At 38.7% G+C, this 25,639-nt stretch overlaps 2 protein-coding genes across 4 annotated transcripts in view; one reads left to right on the plus strand and one right to left on the minus strand.

Moving 5' to 3' along the window:
• Window positions 1-4,448, plus strand: part of ESR1 (estrogen receptor 1) — a 106,957-nt gene extending 102,509 nt beyond the window's left edge. For 2 of the 3 annotated variants that reach the window (XM_009084234.1, XM_009084236.1), the window contains exons 7-8: window positions 1,249-1,432; window positions 3,345-3,579. In XM_009084234.1, coding sequence (XP_009082482.1) covers window positions 1,249-1,432; window positions 3,345-3,579 — 419 coding nt within the window. Of the gene's footprint in view, window positions 1-1,248; window positions 1,433-3,344 lie in introns of all 3 variants that reach the window. The other variant, XM_009084235.1, reaches the window with a different exon arrangement.
• A 13,180-nt stretch (window positions 4,449-17,628) lies between these two features.
• SYNE1 (spectrin repeat containing, nuclear envelope 1) overlaps window positions 17,629-25,639 on the minus strand; it is a gene marked incomplete at its 5' end in the record, with an annotated part of 80,752 nt that continues 72,741 nt past the window's right edge. The window contains 2 exon segments of the mRNA XM_009084237.1: window positions 17,629-18,359; window positions 25,111-25,169. Coding sequence (XP_009082485.1) covers window positions 18,119-18,359; window positions 25,111-25,169 — 300 coding nt within the window.

Consider the following 25,639-nt stretch of genomic DNA (forward strand, 5'->3'; position numbering starts at 1 on the left):
TACAGTAGTTCTAGGTGTCAGGTCCTTGAAGTACCCAGATGACGTGAAGAGGTGAGGTAGGTCAAGAAGATGACAAAATCTCAATTCCCCTGACTTCTCTGATATACGGCAAAATATTCTTCTCTTCAAATCCAATGGGATAGCCATTAATCTAATGTAAATCCAGAAACCATTTCTTCCAAGGACAAAACCCAGGTATCTTCTTGAATCTGTGAGCTGACACAGAAGGACTAAAGCACAGGATTTGTTGGGTCTGTTATAGACACAGGACAATAAACATACTATAATGAAGCCAGTTTTATTGTATTACTGCACATACATCTTAAACTTTTGGTGCCTCAGGACTGGATTATGGTAATATGACCTGTTTAGAGTTATTGGCTCAGTCCAGAAGATTAAAAAACTGATGCTGAATGCAACAGCTGCCTTTTGGCAGCACAGTGTTGTTGTGACCTGATTCACATTGGCTGTGTGTTGTCATCCAGAAAAAAATCAAGATAAAACTGCCTGAAATAGTTTAGAATTTCCCAGTTTAGAAAGTTGATGTGCTTCATGCACACAAGAATTACTACTGGCAAAAGTTCTTATGCCTGGATTAGAGTGTTTTATAGGAGATGCAGAGGGCCTGTTGGAGGGGGAGTTTCAAAGTGTTTTGTTCTCTGGAAAAATTTCCTTTGGGTACGAACCTTTGGGTCGCTCTCTTTAAGCAGCAAGTGATGCAAGACAGCAAAATTTGCACAGGTTGATTTGGACATGGTTTTTAAAAGAGAGTTGGGTTTGCAGCTGAAGAAGCACACCTTTCAAGGCTCTTGCTTGGTTTGCAGGATTTTGCTGAGGTGAGCTAGTGTAAGCAAACTCAGATTTTGTATACATGGTTTCTGGTAACATATTATTCAGTTCTAGACTGACTAGCAAGTCACCAAAAATCAAACATTAAACAGCAGAGCAAATGGCAAAAACTGATGAAGGCTTAGGCTGGTTGGTAAGTATTGCAGAGCTCTCAATGGGAACAGGATCTCCTCAAGGTTTCAGAGCTGAGTGACCAACAACACAGCCTATGGGTAGGTCTACCTTCAAGTGTCACTCACCACCTGATCCAGACCTGGTCCAGAACCAGGCAGGGAAGAGGCATCATCTTCTTCCTTCTGCTGAAGAAGCCAGAGACGAGGCGTACGTTGGGCAAGTCTGACTTCGCCAAAGTAATTTTTGTCTATGGTTTGTTTGTTTTCTTTCTCATTCCTACTCTAGGTGTGTACACTTTTCTTTCCAGCACCTTGAAATCTCTGGAAGAGAAAGACTATATTCACCGTGTCCTGGACAAAATCACAGACACTCTGATACACTTAATGGCTAAGTCAGGTCTTTCTCTGCAGCAACAACATAGACGACTGGCTCAGCTCCTCCTCATCCTCTCTCACATCAGACACATGAGGTGAGAGCAAGCACCCAGTCAGCACTCCTGTGCTGGGCCTGTGCAAGGGAGGTGTCACAAATGCACGTGCATACTTTTACTTCACAGGTGGGAGTGCAAACTGTGTGAAGAGCTGTTACAAAAAAAAAACCCTCAAAAAACCAAAGTGTGACAAATAAAAAAGCCTAAAGTGTATTTTCCATAAAGTTGTATGAAACATGTTTGCAAAACATTATGTTGGATTATGGTGTGAATGGAGTAAATATTTTCCCCATTTGTTTATTTTAGTTTTCTTTTGCCTTTTGTTTTGGTAGTGCTGTAAGCAGTATCTGCTTTTAATCTTATGTGCATCTTAGAATAATAGAATCATAGAATGGTTTGGGTTGGAAGGGACCTTAAAGATCATCTAGTTCCAACGTCCCTGCCACGGGCAGGGACACCTTCCACTTACACCAGGTTGCTCAGAGCCCCATCCAACCTCACCTTGAACACTTCCAGGGATGGAGGATCCTACAACTTCTCTGGGAAATCTGTGCCAGTGCTGCACAACCCTTAGAAAATATTTTCTTCTTAGTCTCATCTAAACCTACCCTCTTTCAGTTTAAAGCCATTCTCCCTTGTTCTGCCACTACACTCCCTTGTAAAAAGTCCCTCTCCAGGTCTCTCATAGGCTCCCTTTAATTACTGGAAGGTGCTATAAGGTCTCCCCAGAGCCTTCTCTTCTCCAGGCTAAACAACCCCAATTCACTCAGCCTGTCTCCATAGCAGAGGTGCTCCAGCACTTGGATTATCTTTGTGGCCCTCCTCTGGACCTGTTCTAACAGGTCTATGTTTTTATTGGGCTGAGAACCCCAGACCTGGACACAGGTGTTTGAAAAGTACCAAGCAGAATACTAAAGTAGCAGTAGCCTAGCTCTGCAAATTTAGCCTCTACAAGGCTAACACAAGATTTAATAAAACTATCACTTTTATGTAGCCAATTTTCACAAGTGCCTTGATTGCAAATCACTTTAGAAAAGAGATTAGGATCATTATGTGTATTGTATTGATGAGGATAAATGCAGTACTACAGAATTCCAGTCTAGAGGGGATTCCAATCAGAGGTGAGCTGTCTGAGACACTGTTAATAGCAGCAATCATTCTCCCAAATGTAATTAGCTCTTAAAGTAACTGCTCACAGGCAGTGATGTTAACGTAATAAGTCTATACAAAGATACAGTATAGATTTTATTTTTATGAAGGTACAGGAGATGTTGTTACACAGGTTTTAATTTTCATTATTTCAGCTAATAAAATTAGAGTAAGCACCACATCATAGCTACTAAGGCTGAAACATGCAGACTTTACCTTCTGGACCGATGGTCTTTGGGAAAAAATCAAGGGTGTGTGCATGCTTTTTTTTTCACTTGTGCGACTTTGTGGAGTTTCTTTGTCCTTGTCTTAATCATACTTTATTTTTTCCCCTTTAATAAGAATTTATACAATTATAGAAATTTCAGATGCACAGTAAAGTTAATTGTTTCATAGTTTGTGAATGAATGCTATTACAGGTGAGCATTTGCTAAAAACTGGTTGAGCTTATTTTCTAGTAAAGAAAAATTACGGTTTTTTATTATGGAAAGGCAAGATTCATCCCATCCACTTAGTCACAGTGGCTATGTTAGGAGTCCATGCACTCTAGGCTACCTTTTAGGTGAAAAAGAGCAAAAGAGACACCTTTAGAAGGCAACTTGTCCATGGGCAGTCTGCAATGTTCTTTGAAGGTGCTGTTTTCTGCTTAACTGTAGCAGGCATGTACAGCAACTGCATTGTTTAGGTTAGTTGTTTTGTAGAAGATAGAATTTATATGAACCTAACAAATATTATTAACTGATAGCTTTTTTTTCACCATAGCTTATTTGGAAAATAACTGTTGTTTCATTACAACCCACAGCAACAAAGGAATGGAGCACCTGTACAATATGAAGTGTAAGAATGTAGTTCCACTCTATGATCTCTTGCTGGAGATGCTGGACGCTCACCGACTGCATGCTCCAGCAGCCAGGAGTGCTGCACCAATGGAAGAGGAGAACCTGAGCCAGCTGACAACTGCATCAGCTTCATCTCATTCCTTGCAGTCTTTTTACGTAAATAGCAAAGAAGAGGAGAATATGCAGAATACAATATAAACAGAAGTCAGCATATATAATGGTATGAGAAACCCAGCAGTGTACTACCTAGCTCATGCTTCATTTCGTCTATAGTGCCACCTTTGAAAACACTCCAATGACAACAGACACCTGCATTTTCCATTTGAGTGTTTGTCAAGTGCTTGCCTAAATTGATTGCTTATCCTAATGGAAGACATTTCATTGCTGTGGACACCCAGCAAGGATTGTCAGGCTATCTTGATTTAAAATTTGCAGTGTGTTTATTTAATTTTGCATGTAAGTTGGGTAAGTCCTAATATAAACCATACATTCATTTTACTATAAATTGATAGGCCATACCACCCATGAATATTGGTATCTTCATGAGTGGTAGCCTTTGTAGATATCCACCCCAAATCCTGAGCTAGCTTAATCCTTTACTTGCTTGAAGCTTTGAAGCAGTTTGGTAGAGATTCTGGTTATTTGCCAGGGGGATAAATAGAAAGTTAACTGGCATCTTAGTGTGCTATAGTGAAACTGCACTGCTGCTGACTGCCTTGGTAGTTTAGTTAGATTTCTGATTCTCCCTACAGTAGAAAGGAACCCCTGTCTGACAATAATACTGTCTTACCTTGCTGGCTTACATCAGGGGACAACTCCCTCACAAGCTCTTTCTGATCAAACTTTTAGGTACCCTTACCACATCCTCTAGATGAATTGCATTGCATGCATCCTATATTGTCTGATGCTACAAAGTCAAATTGTTCTGTTGCTCAACAGTGTAAATTCAGGGCAACGTGGCAAACAGTGATAACATAGATAATTACTCTTAAATCAGACCAGATGATTAAAAAAGTCATCAGGTCTTAAAAAAATGTCTTCACACACAAGCAGGTTCTAACACTATTTATAAAAAAGGTCTTGCTGTCCTGCACTTTGTTGTGCTACAAAGCAAGGCATGATGATGCCAGTGCGAGACTGGCACAGCAGGGTGGGATGGTCCCATCCCACTCAGAAGAGTGTGGCCTAGCTGTGTGCAGGAGGGTTGGCATTGCAGACAGAGCAGCAGGCTTTGCCTTGCATTGGCTTTCTTTGGCTCTCATTTTGGCATGCTTTGAAATCACCGTTAAGACCCAGCTCACCTGTGACACCAGAACTGGGTAAGGAGCCTCGGCCATGGTAAAGACTCTGGGACTAATGTCCAGGAAGAAAAATCTGTCTCTCTCCATGCATGTCTGCAACTGTTATTCATAAGGATTAATTTGATTCTTCAGACCAACTGTAAATATACAAAAGGTCCATTGACATCTAGAGTTTCAGCAAGACACGAAGGAGAAAGATGGAAGTAATTCATATGGTGTGCTATTCAAAGTAAGAGTTGGTGCTGCTGTTTGACTGCCTCTATGCCAGAAAATTAAACTTGTCAGGGAACGTTGCTGGATACTGGAATGTGATTATTACATATTGCAGGGATATTTTACTAGTCTAATGATAAACTTTGCCTGTGTTATCTACACTTCTGGTTGACAGGTGCAGTTTGGGAGTTAGCATGGACCAGGGACTATTCCAAGAGCTGGTTGGAAGTGACCACCATGCCAGTGAGGACATTTCATAGCATATGTGTAGGCTGCTCCACAGCAGCTGGCCACACCGCTAGAGAAAGGGTTCTGGGGATGCTTCTTTTACTGCTATGGTTGAAATCTTTATGTTGGATTATGTTGATTGGAATATCCTGTAGTAACTAAATATAGGAAATACATTACGCCGTACAGGAGCGCCTATGTCTAATGACGCTCCCTGTCACGCAAGCAGAGCCTGTGTGCAGTGAGACCAAGTTACATAGCAATTGTAAAGGCAGCAAGGCATAGGACAAGTTTGTGTTCCAAGTCAAAAATTCAATTCTTTAGTGAATGTACATAATGATGTCTATAATAGTTTCATGTACATATCTGAGGATATGCACAGTTTGAAAGTCTAAAGCTAGATGCTACCTACATTTGAGAAGATTCCTTGAAAACTGTGCAAGCCTAAACATGTGAAGCAGTCACTGTAAGTTAATAGGACTTTTATTGATGCATACTATAGTGTCTTTTTTTTTCTGAATGTGGTGAAGGTTTTGTCTTTTTGTGTATTCAGCAAGAGTGCATGAGTGAGTGTGTGTGTGTGTGTGTGCGCGTGTGCGCGTGTGCGTTGATTTGGTACCTAAGGGCTTTTGGAGGGTTCCTAAATGCTGTGAAAGAAAAAGGATATTTGGCATATTTTTAGCAGTTGGTTTTCAGATGTGTTAGAAATATCATGAATGCCCTGAAATGAGCGCAGGCTAAGATCTGGATGGAGCACAGGAATCCTTGTAGTTAAATTTACATGCTTACACTTTCATCATTCATTTGTAGCCCAGTGTGAGTTAGAGCTGCTCTTTAAATACTGTACATGCAACTTGGTGTTCTCTATGACAGAGAACAGATCAAGTTCATAAGCTGGAAGGCAAATTGGTTTAAACAAATGCCTCCCTTCCTACATCCCAAAACAGTTCATTACATCGATTCAAGTCTAAATTTGGCCTAGGGGAAAAAACATAGTTCATGGAGAGCAATTCACAGAGGCTTAGATTCTGGTGGTACCTACATAGGGCAGGTACTATTACACTTTACAGATTTTCCCAGTTAAGCTGGAAAAGCATGATTTGAAGTGTTATGCAGCAAGCAGAACGGTATCATAACGTGTCTTGGAACATACAAAATATTATCAGTCAGCTCACAGTCTTAATTATGCATGCTATCCTAGGCTTGGCCCTTGCTAGGAACAATTTAGCTTCAACCACTCCTCCCATGTTTGTGATGACAACAGTGAAGGGCAACATAGAAATAATGAGTGATTCCCAGTAACACATTCATTTACCTTGGGGCAGTTTCAGGATCCATGTCATTAACTTGTTCATGAGATTTTAATTGAAGCAGCACCTTAATGAATATAGTAAACTTCCCTAAGTTATCTATATGGATGATTATCCACATATCAGACAGCTGAATGTAGCTATTCAATTAATTAAAGAAAGTCTATGATACAAAAATGGCAACTTTTTTCATATGTAATTCTGAATTATGCTCTTGTGTATGCAAACAATTGTGCCTGACATTTGGTAATTGTTATTTCACAAGATGCTATTTTATGTGTGTATATATATATATACATATATACTTTATATTTGCAGCTGACAAACCAGTACTACCTGAATACCTGGTGCTGGATATTAAATAAAAATATATAGCTTGTTTTAAAAAAAAAAAAAAAAAAGGAAACTTTTCAAGGCAGCTAATTATGCTTTTACCAAAACATTCACAGTGATGTCTCTGGACAGCTAACAAAAGAATTATTTTGTAATGTTTATACATGGACTTTTTTTAAAAAAAACAAAAAAGTCAAAAAACCAGAAAACCCTCTAGAAACATAGGTAATGTATGTAATACCAGCAGAAGCCAAACAGAAATAGACCAGATGAACTTGCTTTGCTTGAGACCATGGTTGTTACTGAAATATGAAAAGCTTGGGAGGCACGAGAGGAGATAAGGGACATGTGTAGCACTTAGTGGTGTCTGAGTTTCCAATATGTGAAAGCTATTCTGGTTTATAGTGGTTCGAGCCATGTTTTGATGTTGCAGACTTTGTCTCAGGTAAAACTCCCAGTTGGGGCAGTAGGATTTGTACTGGGGTAAAGTAGTCTAATGAAAGTTTCTTGGTGTGTGTTTGTGGCAAATTTACTATTATGTTTCAGTGACATCACTTAATGATTTTTCGCCTTCTGTACACTGAGGGGTCTAATAATTTTAAAATATAATTAAAGAAATAATCTGCAAGGAATGTCAGCAAGTCACTGGACTTCAAACTGAAAAAAAAGAAAACAAAAAACCCTACAATCCATCCCTTTCATCCAAGCCAGGGTTTGTATTGGAGCCTCCATCCATTTCAATTGATGCTGACTGATTCCTTAAGAGCTGTGCCAAATGTTTAAAAATAAATAAACTACCAACAAAGTCAAAATTCTGCCTCACTAGGGCTTTATTCTTATCACAGGCTTTGATAACAACACAACAAGCCTCTCTTGTGTATATAATATCCTGCTTTAAAATTAGAGTGCGACCCAACCTAAAGCTAATGGGATTTTGTACATAAGGTATTCTCAGCTGAACTTACGTGAAGTGCATTTCTTACTTTGAATAAAGAGATGCCTGTTTTCAATGCTATCTACAACTGTGATATGGCTTTACAGGTAGAAATTCAACATGTAAAAGAAGGGTGATGTTAATGATGGTATCAGTCTTTGCTGTCACCTGCAACTATAGCATAATCTGTAATTGATCTGAGAGTTTTAAATTAGTATTTCCCCAATAGTAATGTCCTACCCTGTCCACTCATCATTCCCTTTCAGTCTTCAAGTGTAGATAGCCTTATATCCTGAAAGTTGTATTCAAAATGATTGTTGCCCATAAAGGGTATTTGGTTTTGCACTGTGTTACAAGAAAAATAAATTAATTCTTTTGCATTCAAATGTGCCTAAGAAACAAACAAACAAAAAATTAAAAAATTTATATGCTGCCAACTTGCAAATTAGTATGCTCTATACTCCTGTGTGCCTATAATTAGAAGTCTGTTTCTTCAGAAAATGCCCACTGAAAAATGAAGGGATAGACTGCTGGTCATGAGACTTGCATTATTAAGCCACTTTATGTATCACCATATTGTATGTACTATAAAACTAACGCTTTTGTGTGCACTATGTAGTCTGTCAATGGAAAGTCCTTTCTTTGGTATAGACTCAGCTACCGTAATATATTTGTTGAAGTATTCTGTTCTTTCACTGATGCATATGAAATTATTGATGTCTTTGTTTTGGTGAGGTATTTTTTCTTTGTTTTGCACCTAAAAAAAGTTCTAAAAAAGTCTAAATAAAAAATATGGTAAGCTACCTGATTGGTGCAAGATTTTTATCAATGTATTTGATGTTGAAAATAAAGAATTAAACAGGACACATTGTTTCCTTAGTTGTCTTTTGCAGAGATTTAAAAATATGCTTCTCTGCTTATTGTTTTCCAGTAGACAACAAAATGGTATAGTTTTTAAGTGAAAATGAAAACTGTTTTTTAATTAGTTTCTTCACTTTTTCCAGAAAGCATCAAAGAGTGGCCATATCTAGAATCTACAAAGTGCTAGGTCTGGTCTTTATATTTATAATGACACCAGGGAAGTCACGTACTCAGTGCTTTATATACTTTAATGTTCTTCCTATTTTTCTTTATGTTCCTTATTTTATCTTGTGAAATAATGGTGGAACAGACAACTTGAATTTAGCCTTCTGTAGTTGACTGCCACTTACCATGAGTTAGCTAATATCAAGTAAAATGGCACTTTTTTCCCAAGTGAAAACTAGTCCTCAGGGGAAATAAATAATTGTCTTGACTAAGCTGTCAGGCAGGGGCTGAAAAGAAATGAAGATACTTTCATAGGCATAAAAATGCTTTGAACTGAACTCTATCCTGTAAAATACACTCAGAATAATATTTGGTCTTTGCAAAGAGTCAAACCAGTAATCTCTAACATTTGCATGCATATATAGGTATTTCAGTATTGTAGTATATATATCTATCAGTAACATAGAGAGAATATAGTTCCTATATGGTGTCTTTTTTTCGTCTGTTTTCTGTGCCACGTTGGTTCCACATGGGACTATTGGCTCATAGGTTTTTCTCTTTTCTCACATGAATATATCTGTAAAAATATCTTCATTTTAAAGTGATGTTTCACTGCACTTAAAAGGAAAAAATATTATTACCTTCATTCTAACTATCATCTCAATGATTAAGACGGGATTGGCAATAGACTTTGTCCATGTGAAACCTCCCCTTACAACTCGCCAAACACGAAAGCAAATAGCCTATTCAGACTCCAAAAGAAAGTTGGAGACTGCTGGGATTTCTAAGTGCCGAGCAGAGCTGAACAATGGTTCCAAATCATATGACTGTTTTGCAACATACTTCCATGACAAAGGGCTTGACTGAGAGCTACTTTGGCCATGAGGGGTAGGTCAGAATAATAGGAACTAATGGCACATGTACCTGTGCTCAAAATAATAAAATTATTTTCAGTGCTGAGTCAAAACATGACACCATTCAATGGCTTTATACAATTTTTTAACCACAGGACCAAATGAGCACTTCGTTTTCTTGGAGACATGGCTACAGTCTGAACATATTTACAGCTGCAAAAATTGTAACATTTGAATGGGCAAAGGATTGCACATCATCTGAGATTAGTCATACTTTTGCCCATATCTCTTTCTGGAGTACAATATGACCACACAGTTCCACAGTGCAGTGCAGTGAGCTGGGAAGGTACATCTGAAGACTGACTAGTCCAATTTCTGACTCAGAGCTGGGTCACCTAAAGAACACTGCTCAGGGCCATATCCAATTGAGTGTTGAATAGCTAGAAAAGGAGACCCGCTCTGAGCACCCTTTTCCAGTGTCTGATCACCTTCATATCAAAAAATGTTTTCCTGTGCTCAGATGGAATTTCATGTGGTTTATTTTGTGCCCATTGTCTTACACAGCTGCCAGCGATCACAACTGATGAGATCACTCTTTTTCATTCCCTCCCATGACTTGTCTCCTGTGATGGGAGAAGGTGGACGGGATGTCACCTTGCTTACACAGAGGAGGAACCCACCAGGAAAAGGGCCTCTGCAGCCAGGCACTGGGCATATTTCCATAGCCAGGAGCCATCTGGGACTCCAGCTTCATTCCTGATTTCTTATGTCTGTTGGCTGAAGTAATCTGAGAAATGATACATCAAGGACATGCCTTTTTATTTCACTGCAGTGCTCTGCAGCTAAAACTCCTGGCTCACCTCTAGTGGGTCCATGACTCTCACTTCCCTCACTACATACACAACAACTTGCAGAGAAGCTGCCTACTCCCATGAGGGAGCCTACATACACGTACACAGCCATATGTATTTGGCTTCCGGACACCCTTCCTTTCTCTCTCTTTCCTGACATGTAAGTGATGCCTGTCCAGCATATTTTACTCTAATTAGAAAGGTATGACATTTAAGGCACCATCAAAGAATATATTTGACTGCTTTTCTTTTCTCACAGTTAAAGCAATGCTCTTTAGTTAAAGCAATCCTCTTGTTATACAATGACAACAGTTTCTTCATGGGCTACAACTTAGTGTTCTCAGTCAGTGGAGCACTATCTGTCATTAAAAGCCTTTGGCAATGTTTATCCCTCAGAATTCAATGATGGATTTAAAAGAAAAATTTTCCCCATCCAGATACTGCACCATTAAAAGACCCATGAAGCAGCTGTTTCTTAAGCTGGAAAAGTCTTAGATCTCTTTCCTCTCTGCATTACACTGCTTGTCTCCACCACCCACGCAGTGGAGAGGAAAATCCTAACGTGAAATAGCACTCATAAGTGTATTCACTTATGAAAAGAGAAAGACTGTTCATGGAAGGGCACTTCGTATATGTTTTTTCTTACATGCCCAGCTAGGCTCCAATTACTACCCTTCACCATGGCATCCTGCAGACACAGAGGCTCAAATGTAAAAATGGTCATGAAGTCTTCAGGAAAATTGACCATCAAAATAATAACATTTGACACTTATCTCAGCAGGAGCAAGACTAACTAGCTCTCATGTCCCCTTAAGATCTGTGTGCTGCAGTATTTAGGTGTCATTCTGCTAATGTCTTCATTTCTGCAGGCATAGAGGTGCTATAAAATTTATCTCCTGCTGATTTCCATTCCTACACATTTGTGCATTACTTCAGAATGTTAACATTTTAAACAGATGAAAAATGGGCATATGAGGAAAGGCTGTGCTTTCAGGCATTTTTAGCCAGATTTTGCAACACGTTTGTGACTGTAAGATACTTAGCTCTACACATAAAGACTGAATGCTGCTCTCTAAGACAGAAAGATTTGTTTCTTGTCAGATGTCTTTTTTTTATTTACTCACCTCTTGAGAACTTGTGTCATTCATGGTAAGATGAAGAAGTATGTCGTACTGTAGAGATAAACAAATACTACTGCCCATTTTGCAATCAGAGTCACATTAGGGTATGTAAAAGTTTAAAAGTGTAGGCATTCATATGAGAGCAGAAAAGTTTGAATTCCAGTCTGACTTTGTTCAGACTGAAGGAAGGAAAGTCTAGGTTAGATGTGAGAAAAACGTTTTTTGCTATAAGGATGGTGAGGCACTGGAACAGGTTGACCAGGGACGTGGTGGCTGCCCCGACCCTGGCGGTGTTCAAGACCAGGCTGGATGAGACCTTGAGCAACCTGACCTAGTGAGGAGGTGTCCCTGCCCATGGCAGAGGGGGTTGGGACTAGATGATCTGTAAGGTCCATTCCAACCCTTAAATTCTGTGATTCTATGATTATTTTTTTGCTGACATTAAATCTGAAAATAGGAAAAGACACTACAGATCAGAAATGTCTTCTATCTATCTATCTATCCCAAAATGCTACAGTATCATGCTTTCTTCCAGTACTTTTTTTTTCCCCTTGCCCCCATGGTTTGCATACCTGTCCACACAACCCTTCAAGTTTAGCCAAGACAGAATTGCAACCATGTGTTTTAACCTGTAGCTTCATGGTCAGGAGAGCCTCCCAGACAATGTTTGAATTGTTTATAAAAAGAATACTACAGACATGAATGTCCCACTTCTTAGATAGCCTTTTGAGCACTTACATAAAAAAATGGACTATGGTAGATTTACTTCCAGCTGTTTTTCAAAACATCCATTCTAAAAACAATGGAATGGAAAAATCCAGAATTACAACATCCATAATAGCAGTCTCCCAGGAATTACAATGTGCCTGAAAATGCAAAGAGCCTGACCTGAGTAACCTTTGTGCAAACTACATCTACATCTGCATGATCCCTGACCAGAAGAGCTCAGTGGTGCACCAAGGACACCTCTGATACAAGAAATGGAAAATACTTTCCTAAAGTATTCTCTCTTCCAAAAATTAATTGTGCCAGTGTTTATTCAGACCTCACTGTGGTCAAATCCATTTGCCATGTCTCAGACCTTTAAATAGATTCTTACTGGCCAACGCAGTTTTGACCAGTTCATTTCTGGAATGATATATTAAGTGGCAACAAAAAACAGACATTATGGCTTTCAGTTCCTATCTGCTTTTAGAGCAATTATTTAACATAATTCAGATTTCTATCATTTAATCAGGCCATAGTCTATGACAAATCTTCAGTGCTTCAGCTAGCAGTTATTAATTTCCTTTTATCGTGTTTCACAGATTTTTATCTACTGCTTTCTGGTAAGACAAATTAATTCTCTAAATCATTCCTATCCATTTCTTTATTGAGGAATATTATTAGAAAATTCTGATGTTCTTAATATTAGTACAACAAGCATAACTTCTCCCAAATATAGGTTTCACACCTACATCCCTCTATGTCTAATTATGGCCACAGCAATAGAACTAGTGCAACAGCAATAGAATTCAGTTGGCTGTAGTGCATTTCACAACATGCTGCCAAGGTTAAAAACACCCAGCCATTACCTAGACTAGCTCCCTTATGTATGGAACTCTGTGCCTATAATGCACACAAGCCAAAAGACAAATGACCCCCAACTTAGGCAAACACTGTTTTACATGAATTCTGCCATTCATCACTGCAAGGGTTGAACAAGTTTATAGCCAGACCATCCAGCTTAAACACAAATCTCACTATCATATTTTCTGCTCATCTTCTTTCTGTAATCCATTGCTTCAAAAAATAAATATAATATGGGAAATGCAAGGAAGTGAAAAGATCGATGTTCTCTTCTCTTACTTAAAAATATGCATTACTTTTCCTTGACTCTGCTTGTATTTCCCAGAATTCTCCTACAATTGTTACATCCTGATAGCATCTATAGTTTGAAGCCTGTGAGCAACCAGTTTCTGTTATGCCTATGAACACATGCGCACACACACATTCAGATGCACATGATGATGATGAGCATGTTGAGAGATACTATCAGTTGCAAACAGATTGCTCAACAACAAATAGCACAAGACTGAGGGCCAGGGATGATTGCTCATAAGACCATCCTAGCAGTTTTGTTCTCATTCAATAACCAGCCACAGGAAAAAGCTCTGAGGCAAGAGAAAGCAATACTGCCGGTGTTCACAGCATTTGCAGTGAAGCTGGAAGGGTGGCAAAGCAGTGGCGAGAAACCATTTCTCTATTGCAGAAAGAAGCTATTGCTGCTGGTACAGGGTGGGGGATAGGTAATGGGGACCATCATGTTCATAGCTATGAGGAATAAGGGAACACCAGTTCTGTCAACTTCAGATCATTTGTACTCCTACCAGTGTCAGACATCTCTAAATACGACTTTGCAGTCTGCCTTCGGATTTTGTAAAGCACAGTCCACAAATGAAACTCCAGAAACAGATGCAGTAGGTTCAGGGTAAATGGTGCTCATTAGTTTTCACTATTATCAATATAAGCATAATGAGATAGTGCTTTGATATTACTGCACAGTCTGGAGTTGCTGAGCAACCAGTTTCCATTATGCCTTCAAACTCCCACTAGCTATGAGGTGACCACAGGCCAATAAGTAAGGTTCGGAGTTGCAAGGTGCAAAAAGCTGTGGGGATGATTACACCTCTACAGAAGCTGCTGCATCTGTCTATAGAAGAAGTGGGAAAAAGTACAATGTGCTAATAACTACAGCTCCCCAAGATGCAGAGCCTACTTTCTCTGTATTTGAACATATGCCTTCAACACAGACCCAGAGCTCAGCAGCTCCCACATTGCCCTTCCTCGTGCAGCCAAGGCTCAAGGCACATTACCAGAAATCAGCCCCTTGTGTTTGCAGAGCCCAAGTAAGTGAAGTGTCTCAGAAAGAGAGTAGATGATTGGTTGCAGGCTTAGCAGAGAGACAGACCCAACTTGTGCAAAATCTCATTTGAAATTATAATGGAATTGGTTCACTGCCACAAAATACCTTTTGGAGGAGCCTATTACTCAAACCACTTAACTGAGCAGGTGCTGACTTTGGAGTTGAGATTGAAAGTACCAAAAGTAAGAACTCAAAGGATCCTCTAACCTCCAGGCACTAACTGCTTGCAATTCCCTTGAGACATCAGCTTACAGACTGACATTCCTATCTGTGATGATATGGTGGATTGAGGATTTAAAGAGGCATTTTCCTGTCTGAGATATTTTCATAGTGTGTGTCTGTCACTGTGACTGCCTTATTCACAGGCATTGTACAGAGTTTGCTGCTTACTGGGAGGACTGCTTTGTGTAAGCAGATCCCTCTGGGTCAAAAAGGATTTCTACATCCAATTTCTCTTTCAAATAAACAGTCAGTACATTGATAGTCAGCTCTATGGATACAGCTCAGGGCTTGAAGCTATGAACACAAGAAGCTTTGCTTTCCAGCACCTGAAAGGAAGCAAGGCATAGCAGGTACACTGTGTCCACTGGTTCATCAGCAAGGCAGAGATGAGAAAGTACACATGTGCCCTGCAGGTAATCATCAGCCAAAAATGCACTGAATTTGAAAGGGCTACTGACACTTGATGATGTGACCTTCCAAATTCTTTGCATTCTCTAATTATCAACACTTCTTTTCCCACTTAGACCTAACTCTATATAAGGAATGAATTATAAGAAGTTCCTATGATTTCACATCAGTTTTCACCTACCTATTTAACCAGCTTAACCTCCACTTCTCTGGCTGTTCATCACTTTGTCATTTCCAGAGGTGAGAGAAAATAAAAGGGCATGACCATCATGAACAAAATGGAAGAACTGCTACCTACCCCTCATTTCATTTTAGTGACTACCCAAAACTCCCCTGTGAGCTTGAGTGGGGTATACAAATTATGCTTTCCTTCTGCAGAAGACAGGCTGTTCTTCCTTTATGGGTTGGGGAAGTGGGGAGGCATACAAACAACCAAGGGAAGCAGGGGCTACAGAGTGGCAAAACAGCTGGCAAAATTCAGGTTACAATTCAAAGTGTGCTAGGTCCTACTCTGTATACTTAGTATACTTATATAAAGTACTTAATTATTGCATCTGACATAATTAAAACTGGTCTCTCATCCTTGTACTCTCTCCCCCTCCTAATCAACTCCTTTCAAACCTCCCTGCCCCTCCCCCAGTTTTAACATAGTGTAAGAAATGAACATAGGCCTCACCTGTGACTTTTTGCCTGTCCTTCAACAGACTGTTCTTCCATAAGTTTATATTCACAGCTATCTACTATCCTCTAGATTACATCTACTTCCATAAGAACACCAATATTTGGCTGAAAAATAAGAGAAAATGTCAGGCTGAGATTCTCATTTCTCCCTAAATTAGTCTTTTTATTCTTTATAGTGTTTTCTTTTTTAAAAGAAAACAAAAAATATTTTTCAACAAACTATTAACCACCAAGCCCAGGGACTGGCTGATGTCTAAAGCATGCACAGACATGGATTAACATGTCCAGCAAAATACTGAATTATTAATGTAGGTGCACCATTGATTAAATTATGTCACCAAAGAGAATGATATCAGAAAAGATAGGAGGGTAAATTTTATGTAGTATGTCAAGCCTGCTGCAGTTAACAGCCCATCCTTGTAGCCCCAATGTGTGTTCCTTATCTCTGTCTACTCAGAATCAGTGATTATGGATACTAATCTAGCCTAGCATAACTTCTGAATAGCAATGAAGGAAACTCAGCTTCGAAAGAATACATACTTGTGTCATCAGTCCAGACTTGGGTCTCAGACACTGAAGTTATTTTTTGAACATAGAAAATCCTTTTCACAAAAATGTTAATGTTACACATAACTGAAAAGGAAGATTTGTTTTGGCCCTTCCAAATGCTGGAGTTAAGCTCGTTGTACTCTACCTCTGACCATCCTCTCCTCATAACAGCTCAAATGAGGACATCGCACAAAAGTAATTCTATCTAACAGCAATTAATGTGCTTGTATATTCTTCTGGGTTTTTTTTTTTTTTAAATTTCTGTTATGTAGACTAATATATTCTAAGTAAAACCACTTAACACAAAGGAAAAATTCACAGTGCATGTCAGGGCTTCAAAACCCCCAAACTTACTAAAGAGCAGTAACTTAGAGCCATGCTCTATATTTTTTCAAAATTGAAAAGAATCCTGTTTTGGCTGATTTCTGACGAGCAAGCTGGGCAAAGTGCCATGCACAGACTGCAAGGTTTTTTTTGCAATATTTCTAGAAAATTTATGAGTTTTCAATTTGTTCTGTTTTTCTGCTATTTATGCTTATGTTTTGGACATATTCCACTACACTAACTATGGGTAAAACATAAACATCTATCTTGGTATTAAGCTGCTATGGATAGTATTAGGCAGTTTCCAGTACACTTACAGGAAAAAAAGTCTGCATCAGTGTGGACTGGTTCAACCTCAACTGCCAAAGGTTGCACATGAGTGCATACATAAACACATGGACACAGAGAAACAACACATGGGTGAGAGTGACCTTCAAGAAGCAGCTTGAGAAAAACCTGAAGTGACAAACCATTACTTCAAACCATGGACAGCTTTCAGTACTAGTATAATTTCCAATGTGATAATTTTCCACGTATTCTACCACTTGTCAAGTTTTCCCGATCATCTCATTCAAACATATATCTAATACCATTAATTTGTTACAGCATTTTTTAATTCTTTTTAGAAGTGCAGCATATGTACGTCTTCTATATTTTTTATACCATATGTATCTCATTCTAAACTTAGAGGTTTCCATAGTTGTCATTAAAAAGCACGTAGACAAAATATTTTATGGTATCTATAATAAATGCAAAGAAATCAATACAAACCAAACTTGGCTTAGCAAACTGTACATACATAAATATGTTCTTTGTTTTTCAACTTGACATTCAACATTTTTCCTCATAAAAACTTTTACGATCTTATTTAATACATCCATTTTTTAAACCTTAAAAAAGTGCTTCTCAGATTTACACCTTGGGCATCCAAAGCAAAAGTAAGAACACCATGCCTGAAACAGAAACCACAGGGAATAATACATTGCCATACAAGATTCTTTAAAATCATATGTTACAAATGCTCTAAAATTTATTTAGCATTGGTTATTTTGTATACTGTAGATACTGAGAGGGTATTTAACAAAGACTGGCTAATGGCTCGTTTAGAGCAGCACACAGGAAAGGATCTACAGTATCAAGTCCTTGGCTATGCATAGTACAGGGCGATGACCTGGATATAAAGTGGCTAAAAGATCCCAAATGCTGGACAGAATGACATTTCCCTCACATGTCACATCCTTCTTTAGTACCCAGGATGTGAGTATTGAAATGATGCTACTCAGCTAATATGTTGTGCAGTTTGATACTGATACACTGATGCGTTACTAGCTGAGTGCCAGCAGAGGATGATATGGGCACAGTGGTGGCTACAGCAGACAGGTAAAGCTGCCACGCTGAATCCTGTCACCCATTGAAACCATCCTGCCTCCCAGCTAGCACTCCAGCAAGGTCTCCTGCTGTCTCACAGGTCTCTCCTTCACAATGGAGGAGGACCATTCATGTATTTTAGCATGGGGTGGAAGGAGCGGGCAAAGTTGTTTGCCATAGCACAGCTGTAGTCCTCCTCAGTCATTGGCACCAGGCAAGCCAGCCCAATCAGGAGCAGCAAGAGGAGCTGAAGTGGCAGAGCAGCTCTGAGGACTCTGAGGAAGAAGGACGGGCACCACCATGCTGGCTCAGCCTCAGAAGGGGAGGAACCTGAGCCACCTCTTGTGGACCTGAGAAAAGAAGATGGATAGGTGAATACACTAAAATGTTACTGCAGCAGAGTTTGCCCTCGTGCACTCAACCTTCCCTGAAGGCTGGTTTACAATTTGTACAGACTTTGATTGACAACTGCAGAGGTATTTTTCACTGAACATGCTACTACCCTAACACACTTAAGAGACCACCTATTTCTAGACTGTGTAGGAAAACACCAAATGATCATGACAGAATGGGCTTTGTGACCCCACAGCCCCTTCATCAGTTGTGGGGAAGACTCTCCACTGTAGAAAAGGGGAAAATAAAAGGTGGCCCATACCTGTCTTATGTGTTCAATGCATGCTGTCTAAAAAGGAAGTTGCTAATTTAAAATGGCAGTTGCATTTGGCTTGCATAAGTTTCTACATTCGTTTATGTATATTGTATCCACGAGGGTATTAAATGCATTGAGATTCAGTTACATCAATCTTCACTCAATTAATACACCAATATGCAGGCAATGGGGACTCATTTTCTACAAAGTACATTGTATTTTGAATCTTGCACAGAATCAGCAGCTAATATCTATCTGTTCAACTGACTTGACACCATCACCTTTCAAGTGATTTTCTCCCTTGTGTCAATGGATCTGAATTGAAATGGCACATCTGTCACATGTCTATGGGACAGAAGAGCTCTAACACAAACATTTCCAAAGGGACACTTCAAATTAGGCACAAAAATCCAGCATATTATTTTAATGAAGGATAAAGATGTAGATTTCACATTTTGTTTTTTGACTGAAACTGTCAAGAGCTCTAATATACAGATGACAGGTTTTGAGATAAGTGGATGACTGATGAGCCACTATGAAAAATAAAATCTAATCATCTCAGTGTGATAATTAAATAGGATGGGAAAGGATTGTATTTTAGCACTAGCCAAAAATGGAAGAACTCAGCGCCTTCAAATAACTTGCTTACAGAACTCTTCCACTAAGACATTAGGTCATGAATTTTGTCTTAGACATGTTGCTATAAAACATCTGCATGGTTGCTATGACTATGAGGCCTCAGAAAATCCATGGCTTCTTAGAGTTGAAGAGATAAAAATTCTCGTAAGGAGGTGTGGGAGATCAGGCTTCTTGGCTGAGGTCAGATGCTCCCCAGTAAAGCAAGTAGGGGTGGTGGTTCCTAAGTGTTTTCTTGCCTTCTCCTTGCTCTTTTGATCCCGTCTCACAGATACATCTCAATCTCTGTGAGAGATTTAAACAAAAATGAAAATGCCATCCTCAAAATGATGCCTGGCTAGCAGAGGTCCCCTTCCCACATGTTGAGAAAAGAATTACTTCTATGCTTGAGATTATTTTCTTGTTCATATATGTGCAGCACCCCACTACAAAGACTTCAAGGAAGTCAGACAGATTTGGTTAAGTTCTGATGACCAACAGATACATAAACACTCAGACATGCTAAATTATTAACTTGAACTAAATATCCCAAGAAGGGCTGATGACCAGAACATCAGACCTCGTGTTGTTTGAATCCACATTACTGTAGTCCGGATGGAAAGCTGCTTATTGCATAATGTAAGATCATGTATTTTGAAGAACATACTGAAAGGATATGGCACATTTAACAGCATCAGAGCATTCCATATTAAAGTTCAATTAGATCAGGACTTCTACTGTCTGAGAATGCCAAGACAGAAAGTTAATGGACTGAGGTAGGAACAAAGGGAACAAGGAGTGCTTAATTACCTTCCAAGCATTTGATTGCATGGTCTACCTATTTACAAGGCTCTCATTGTATACATGTTGTTAATCCCAATCAAAAAAGGCCACATTTCTGCAGCTGGAAACTCCAGTTTGATAATGTGCAAAGTCTCAATTTTCTTCATTGCCTCAGAGCTACTCTGGGGCAACACTAGGTGTCAGAAGGAGAATTTCCAAAAAAGCAGAATCTAAAGAGGGCAGACAAAGTGAGCACCTCATTTTTCTTTTCTTTTTCCTAAGGCTTTCATAGCACAATCCAGCACTTTTTGCTTGTGTTTTACCAAACAGAAGAAAGAGGGATATGTGTAAGCTGCATGGCTGATCTCAACAAGGAACATAAACTTTCTTTCAAAAATTAAAATAATTCATGGCAAAACACTGTTTCTGCAGAACAATACTGCATGGAAACAATTAAACAAGCAAATAATAAAATGCTATGAAAACATCTTCAGAGGGGGAGATTAAAAAGTCTGAGTGCTGTACTGCCTGTGTTTATTGCAGACAGACCTTGCAATCCACATAATTGGTTGAAAAAAGGAATGGCTCAGCTTAGAGTGTTTAATGGATTTGGTAAGGAGAGGTGGTTAAAAATATACATTGTTAATAAGAAAGGCTCACTATTCTTAAGGACCAGAACTCCTATTTTGTCCAGCAGGAGAAGGGAAAGCTGAAGTATTGTATGCCACTTTGGAGGAAAATGTAATTTCTTTTCCTTGAGCTTGCCTCTTTAACTGTCTCTCTTCTGGCTACTCCACCATTTGTTGTGCTGTGAAGAGGGAAGGAAGTAAGGCTAACTGCTACTCACTCCATACACAATTCCTACTAAGTAGACAAAAGAGGGAGGCACAGCTGCAATCCTGGCCAAAAGGATGCTTTTTCATGTCAAGAAATCTCATATATTAACCTAAGTGCAAGAAATAGTTACCTTTAATTTGGTAGTTTGTAATGTCAGTGATATATCAGTTCAAGAGAGGAGAAGTTAATTTATCAGGCTATAGATAGGATGGTCAAAGTGAACTTTAATTTCAGCTCAGAGAGGAACTTTCTTTGAAAGATGATTGATCATTTTTTTCCCAAGGAAAATATGGTTGAAGTAGCCTATCTGTATTGCAGTAAACATCTGAAAGATTTTCAGAAAGGAATTTATGATTCAAGTGATGCTGATAGGAACAAATAAAGTGAGTTTAATGGTAAATGACTAATGGAATGCAGACAACAGGCTTACAATGAAAGAGGCACCGCTGGGCTAGTAAGATGTTATTACTGGAGTTAATTGAGAATGAGTCTTGATTTAATATCTTTATGAAATGACTACTGAACAAAACGTAAGAGCAGTAGATTTCATCTGTACAATGACTGAATTTGGAAATCTTGGCAAATACCAAACAGGATCGGCTTCTTGCACAGAAAAAAGTGGAAGAATCCAGTAGCTTTAAGAAGTAGCTCAAGGACTTTAAGATTATAGTACATACGGTAGCAATAAAAACTTTTGCTATAAATTTGGAAGTTCACACTCTGAAGATAATGAAGAGAAGTTAGAGCTGTTAGACATAGGATAGTCACAAATCAATAATGTGGCTTTTGAATATCTGTGAAAAAGGCCAAAAGAAATTTTAAAATACATTTCAGTTCAAGTTTTCCAGAAGACAAGAAGGGTTGTTTTAATGATATTCTATAATGCACTAATAGGATTTCCCCCGGAGCAGTTTGTATCATTTTGGTTAACATACTTCTGGAAGATGAAATCAAAGTTACACAAGCTTAAAAGTGCAAAAAAATTTTAAAATTAAGAGCTGATCTTACCAATATATAACCTGAGAGATACTAAGCCTACCCTGTATATAGCAGTGCAAAACAGGGAGAAAGAAGGGTGAACCATTGTAAAAGCAAAGGAAGGGATAATGTTGGCACAAAACCAAATTACTACGTCTAGCCATGAATATATTCCAGGTGGAAATTTTTATACTTCCAGATCATCAGAGAAATTACATTTGATAACAATCTTCTAATAAACCTTCTGTTCCTATGGATTTCAATTTTCTGAGATGGAAGTTGCTAGAATTATGAAGGAGAAGGTGTGATGAAGGCAATGACTCCTCTCGGTGGCCTAGGAGACTCTCTAGGAGCAGCCTTATTTGCCTATGTTCCGACTTTGATTCTCTCCCTAGATCTCAGCATCACATTACCTCAATCTCAGATTTGGCTTACCCTCTAAAGAAAATTATTATGTCAATTTTGAAAGCTATTAGATATGAAGTCTAAGCAACAAGCTCTAAGTAAGAGTGTGGGAGATAAGTGGGAGAAGAATCATGGAAAGCCAAGCCCAAATGTGTTTGAGCTACTGTATGGTGATGACTGCCATTTTGTGGGCAAAGGCACAGAGAGTGCTGTGGTTTCATCTTCTCCAGGAACACCAAGTGACCTTTAAAGATCCACTAGTCATTTGGGGAGGCTTGGGGAGAGCAGGAAATGGAGGTTGGCACTATGGCACCAAGACTTGAATAGAGCTGTTCAAGAGAGACAATGTAAACATCCCTGAGCCAACTGAACCACTCTTTTAATCTTTTAACATTTAATCAGTTGAAAAAAACTCACGGGCACAGATCCAGGTGTACCCTTCTGACAGCTCTATTAAACAGATAAAGAAAGAGGACTTGCTTCTTGGATTTGCTTTGCCCACCTAGCACATGATTACTAATACCTCTTGGATGAGACTTAAGCAAAATTTGCAATGTAATGTCTAGTTTAAGCTTGTTCCTTGCTTAACATCATGCTACGCATATCCTTATCTTTTTGCTGTGATAATGGAGAAGATGAAGGGATATCACACTTGTTATACAGGAACATGGCCCTTCTAATTTTTTACATGAACTTTCCTTAACAATCTCATGTGTGATAAGCCTTTTAAAACTGACTTTATTTCTCCTTTATACTAAACTCTAACAGGGTTTGCTGATCCAGTGCAAGATCAAACACAAAGTACTATGATCGGAGGCATGTCAAAATATTAAAGAACATAGTGACAGCTTGTACCACATTATCAGTTAAAACCACATTATACATCAACCACAACCTGTCTGGCTTGCGCATTTGATTAAGTTTCCTATTCAGCAGCGACTCATTCGTATTCCATGCTTGTCTGAATGACATATTGAACATTGTGTTGCACTGCTACAAGATGTGTTAATAAACAGTGCTGGAAAGACTTGATCTGAAAGGTGCCGCACCAATGCCACTGCTAGAACAGAGGTTGATGTCAAAGCTACAAAGCACTGCTAGCTTCTCTTTGAGCCAGTGGCTAGCACCTACAACTGAAAACCTTCTCAAAAGGTTGGCAGAAGTGGTTTGACTACACAGGAGAGTGAAAAAGCGCACACAATATGTTTCTTGAGTACAACGGTGCTAGTGCAAGCATGCTGCTCTGCCAGAGACATCTTCCATTCTTCCAGGCTGTTAACAACTGCAGAGTGAAGCCCCTCTCCTCTCTTTCCCCTCCCCAAAAGAAACAAAATGCCAAGCTTCATAGTAGAATGGAGTTGAAAAATTAATTCTCTTTCTCCATCAGAAAGATGGAGTTTATTATATCTGTGGTTTCCTTATGTTTCAAAAAACAAAACCCTCTAATAATAGGCAGTTTCTTAGTGTCAGTGAAAGCAGTAAAAGATACTCTACCTGTTCTATTTCTTATATGGTTTTGCAACTATGTCACTAACTACACCTGTAAAGCAAACTTTTTAAAAAGAAGTGTTTATGTAAATATCTACATGGTGGGTATTTTTACTCCTCATTTCATTTAAATTTGAGAATCATTTTGCTGAAAAAAGTCTTGATTTTTCTCACGGAAAAAAATATTCTTAAGTTATTTTTTGTCTGCTTATTTATTGATCGATCACTGTATTAAAGCTAGTGTTCTTCCTGGCATAAAATCTTTCACTCTAACAGAAGTTACTTTAAAAAGGGATTAGTTAATTTTTGAATATAGAGAATAAATGAAATTTAGGTTAAATGAGATTCATTATTAGATTCAATAAGAACAAATATATTTTAATCATACTTTCTGATTATTTTAGCAATGCATAAGATGCTGAAATCCAAAAGATGTCCTCTTTACACACATTGGCTTAATTATTTTTTTAAATTATCATAATTCTAGAGGCTAGTAAACTGATCAGTGGAAGAGCAAAGGTACACACATCACAGTGACAACAAGAAGAATGCAGAAGCATTGTTAGCTGCAGAGATGATAGGTTGCTGGAGACAAGGTGGAAAGCAAAAAGCTGTAGCTGCAAGCCTGCTCTCTACTGGTTAGACAGAGTTGGGGCAGTGCTGCTCCCGGTGCAATACATGGATGCAAGCACTTGGCAAGTCATGGCAAGGTTAGCATGTTATACTGCAGTCATCTTAGGAGGGGAGAGAAAGTGTTCCCAGGCCTCAATGCCCTCAAATTCTGACTTTTAATTTTGAGGCTTAAGTATTGAAAACCCACAAACTGAACAAAACGTTTCAGGAAAAAAAAATAAAGAAAGAAATAAAGAAAAGGTTGTTAGTATGTCTCATCCAGATCTGTGGGTTTTGTGAATTCTAGAATATGGTATTGGCCTATTACCTGCCTTAATTTAAAATCTAGAGGTAAAGAGGATGATAAAAAGTGTTTGCCATGAACCTATTGGCGTTTCTGTTAAATCATGCCAAAATAAAATAATCATTAAATATCATGAATGTAAACACACACTCACCCTGATCAGGCATATGAAAGATAAATGTTGATTACATGGGATTTTTCTGAAGCAAAAGCTGTAGATGTCCAAGGATTAGTCTGCATTTCTATTTCACAAAGAATTTGAAGTAATTGAGAGCCCCTTTTGCCAAACTATTAACAAAAGGGAATTTTTTCACTTGTTTAAGTCCTGACCACCTGACAGAGTTGGTGCGGACTGAGAGGAATCACGGCCAATTTCCATCATCCTCTTAGTGTTCTAGAACAGAGTGCGGAAACCAGGAGAATAAGGTACCTGCTATGTGGACTGCTGACAGAGGGTCCAGGCTGTGAGAGACTACATTTGCCCCGTGGCTGTTTGCAATGAACAGGGGGTAAAGAAAGAAGAATGTTCAGTCCAGGCAAATAAAGACAAGCTACTGATGAAACTAAATTAAAAGTGCAGCAAAGGAAACATAAAAAAAATAAAATCAAATGAAGTGACCAATACCCATGAACCAAGGAAACTGGCTTTTCTTTGCACCTAGCTGAGTATGAAAGTTATTGGAACATACACAGTGAACTTGAAAATAACAGTTTAGTCATTATGTTTATGGTTAATAGCTCTGGATTTTAAAAAAAATTACTAGAAATTCAGCTCAAATAATTTGTAATATGAAATAGAGAAAATCTTACTACGTTGAATATGGGCTAACATATACATTTCAAAATGCACATGCAGAAAAATTAATATTTTCAAGGAAAAAAGGTCCAAGGGCTTCCTTTGACAACTCTGGCCTCTCCTACACCCCACAATTTTGAAGGCCAAATAACTGTAGGTGCAT

This window comes from Acanthisitta chloris, unplaced genomic scaffold (assembly GCF_000695815.1).
Source record: "Acanthisitta chloris isolate BGI_N310 unplaced genomic scaffold, ASM69581v1 scaffold1081, whole genome shotgun sequence".
Classification (NCBI taxonomy): domain Eukaryota; kingdom Metazoa; phylum Chordata; class Aves; order Passeriformes; family Acanthisittidae; genus Acanthisitta; species Acanthisitta chloris.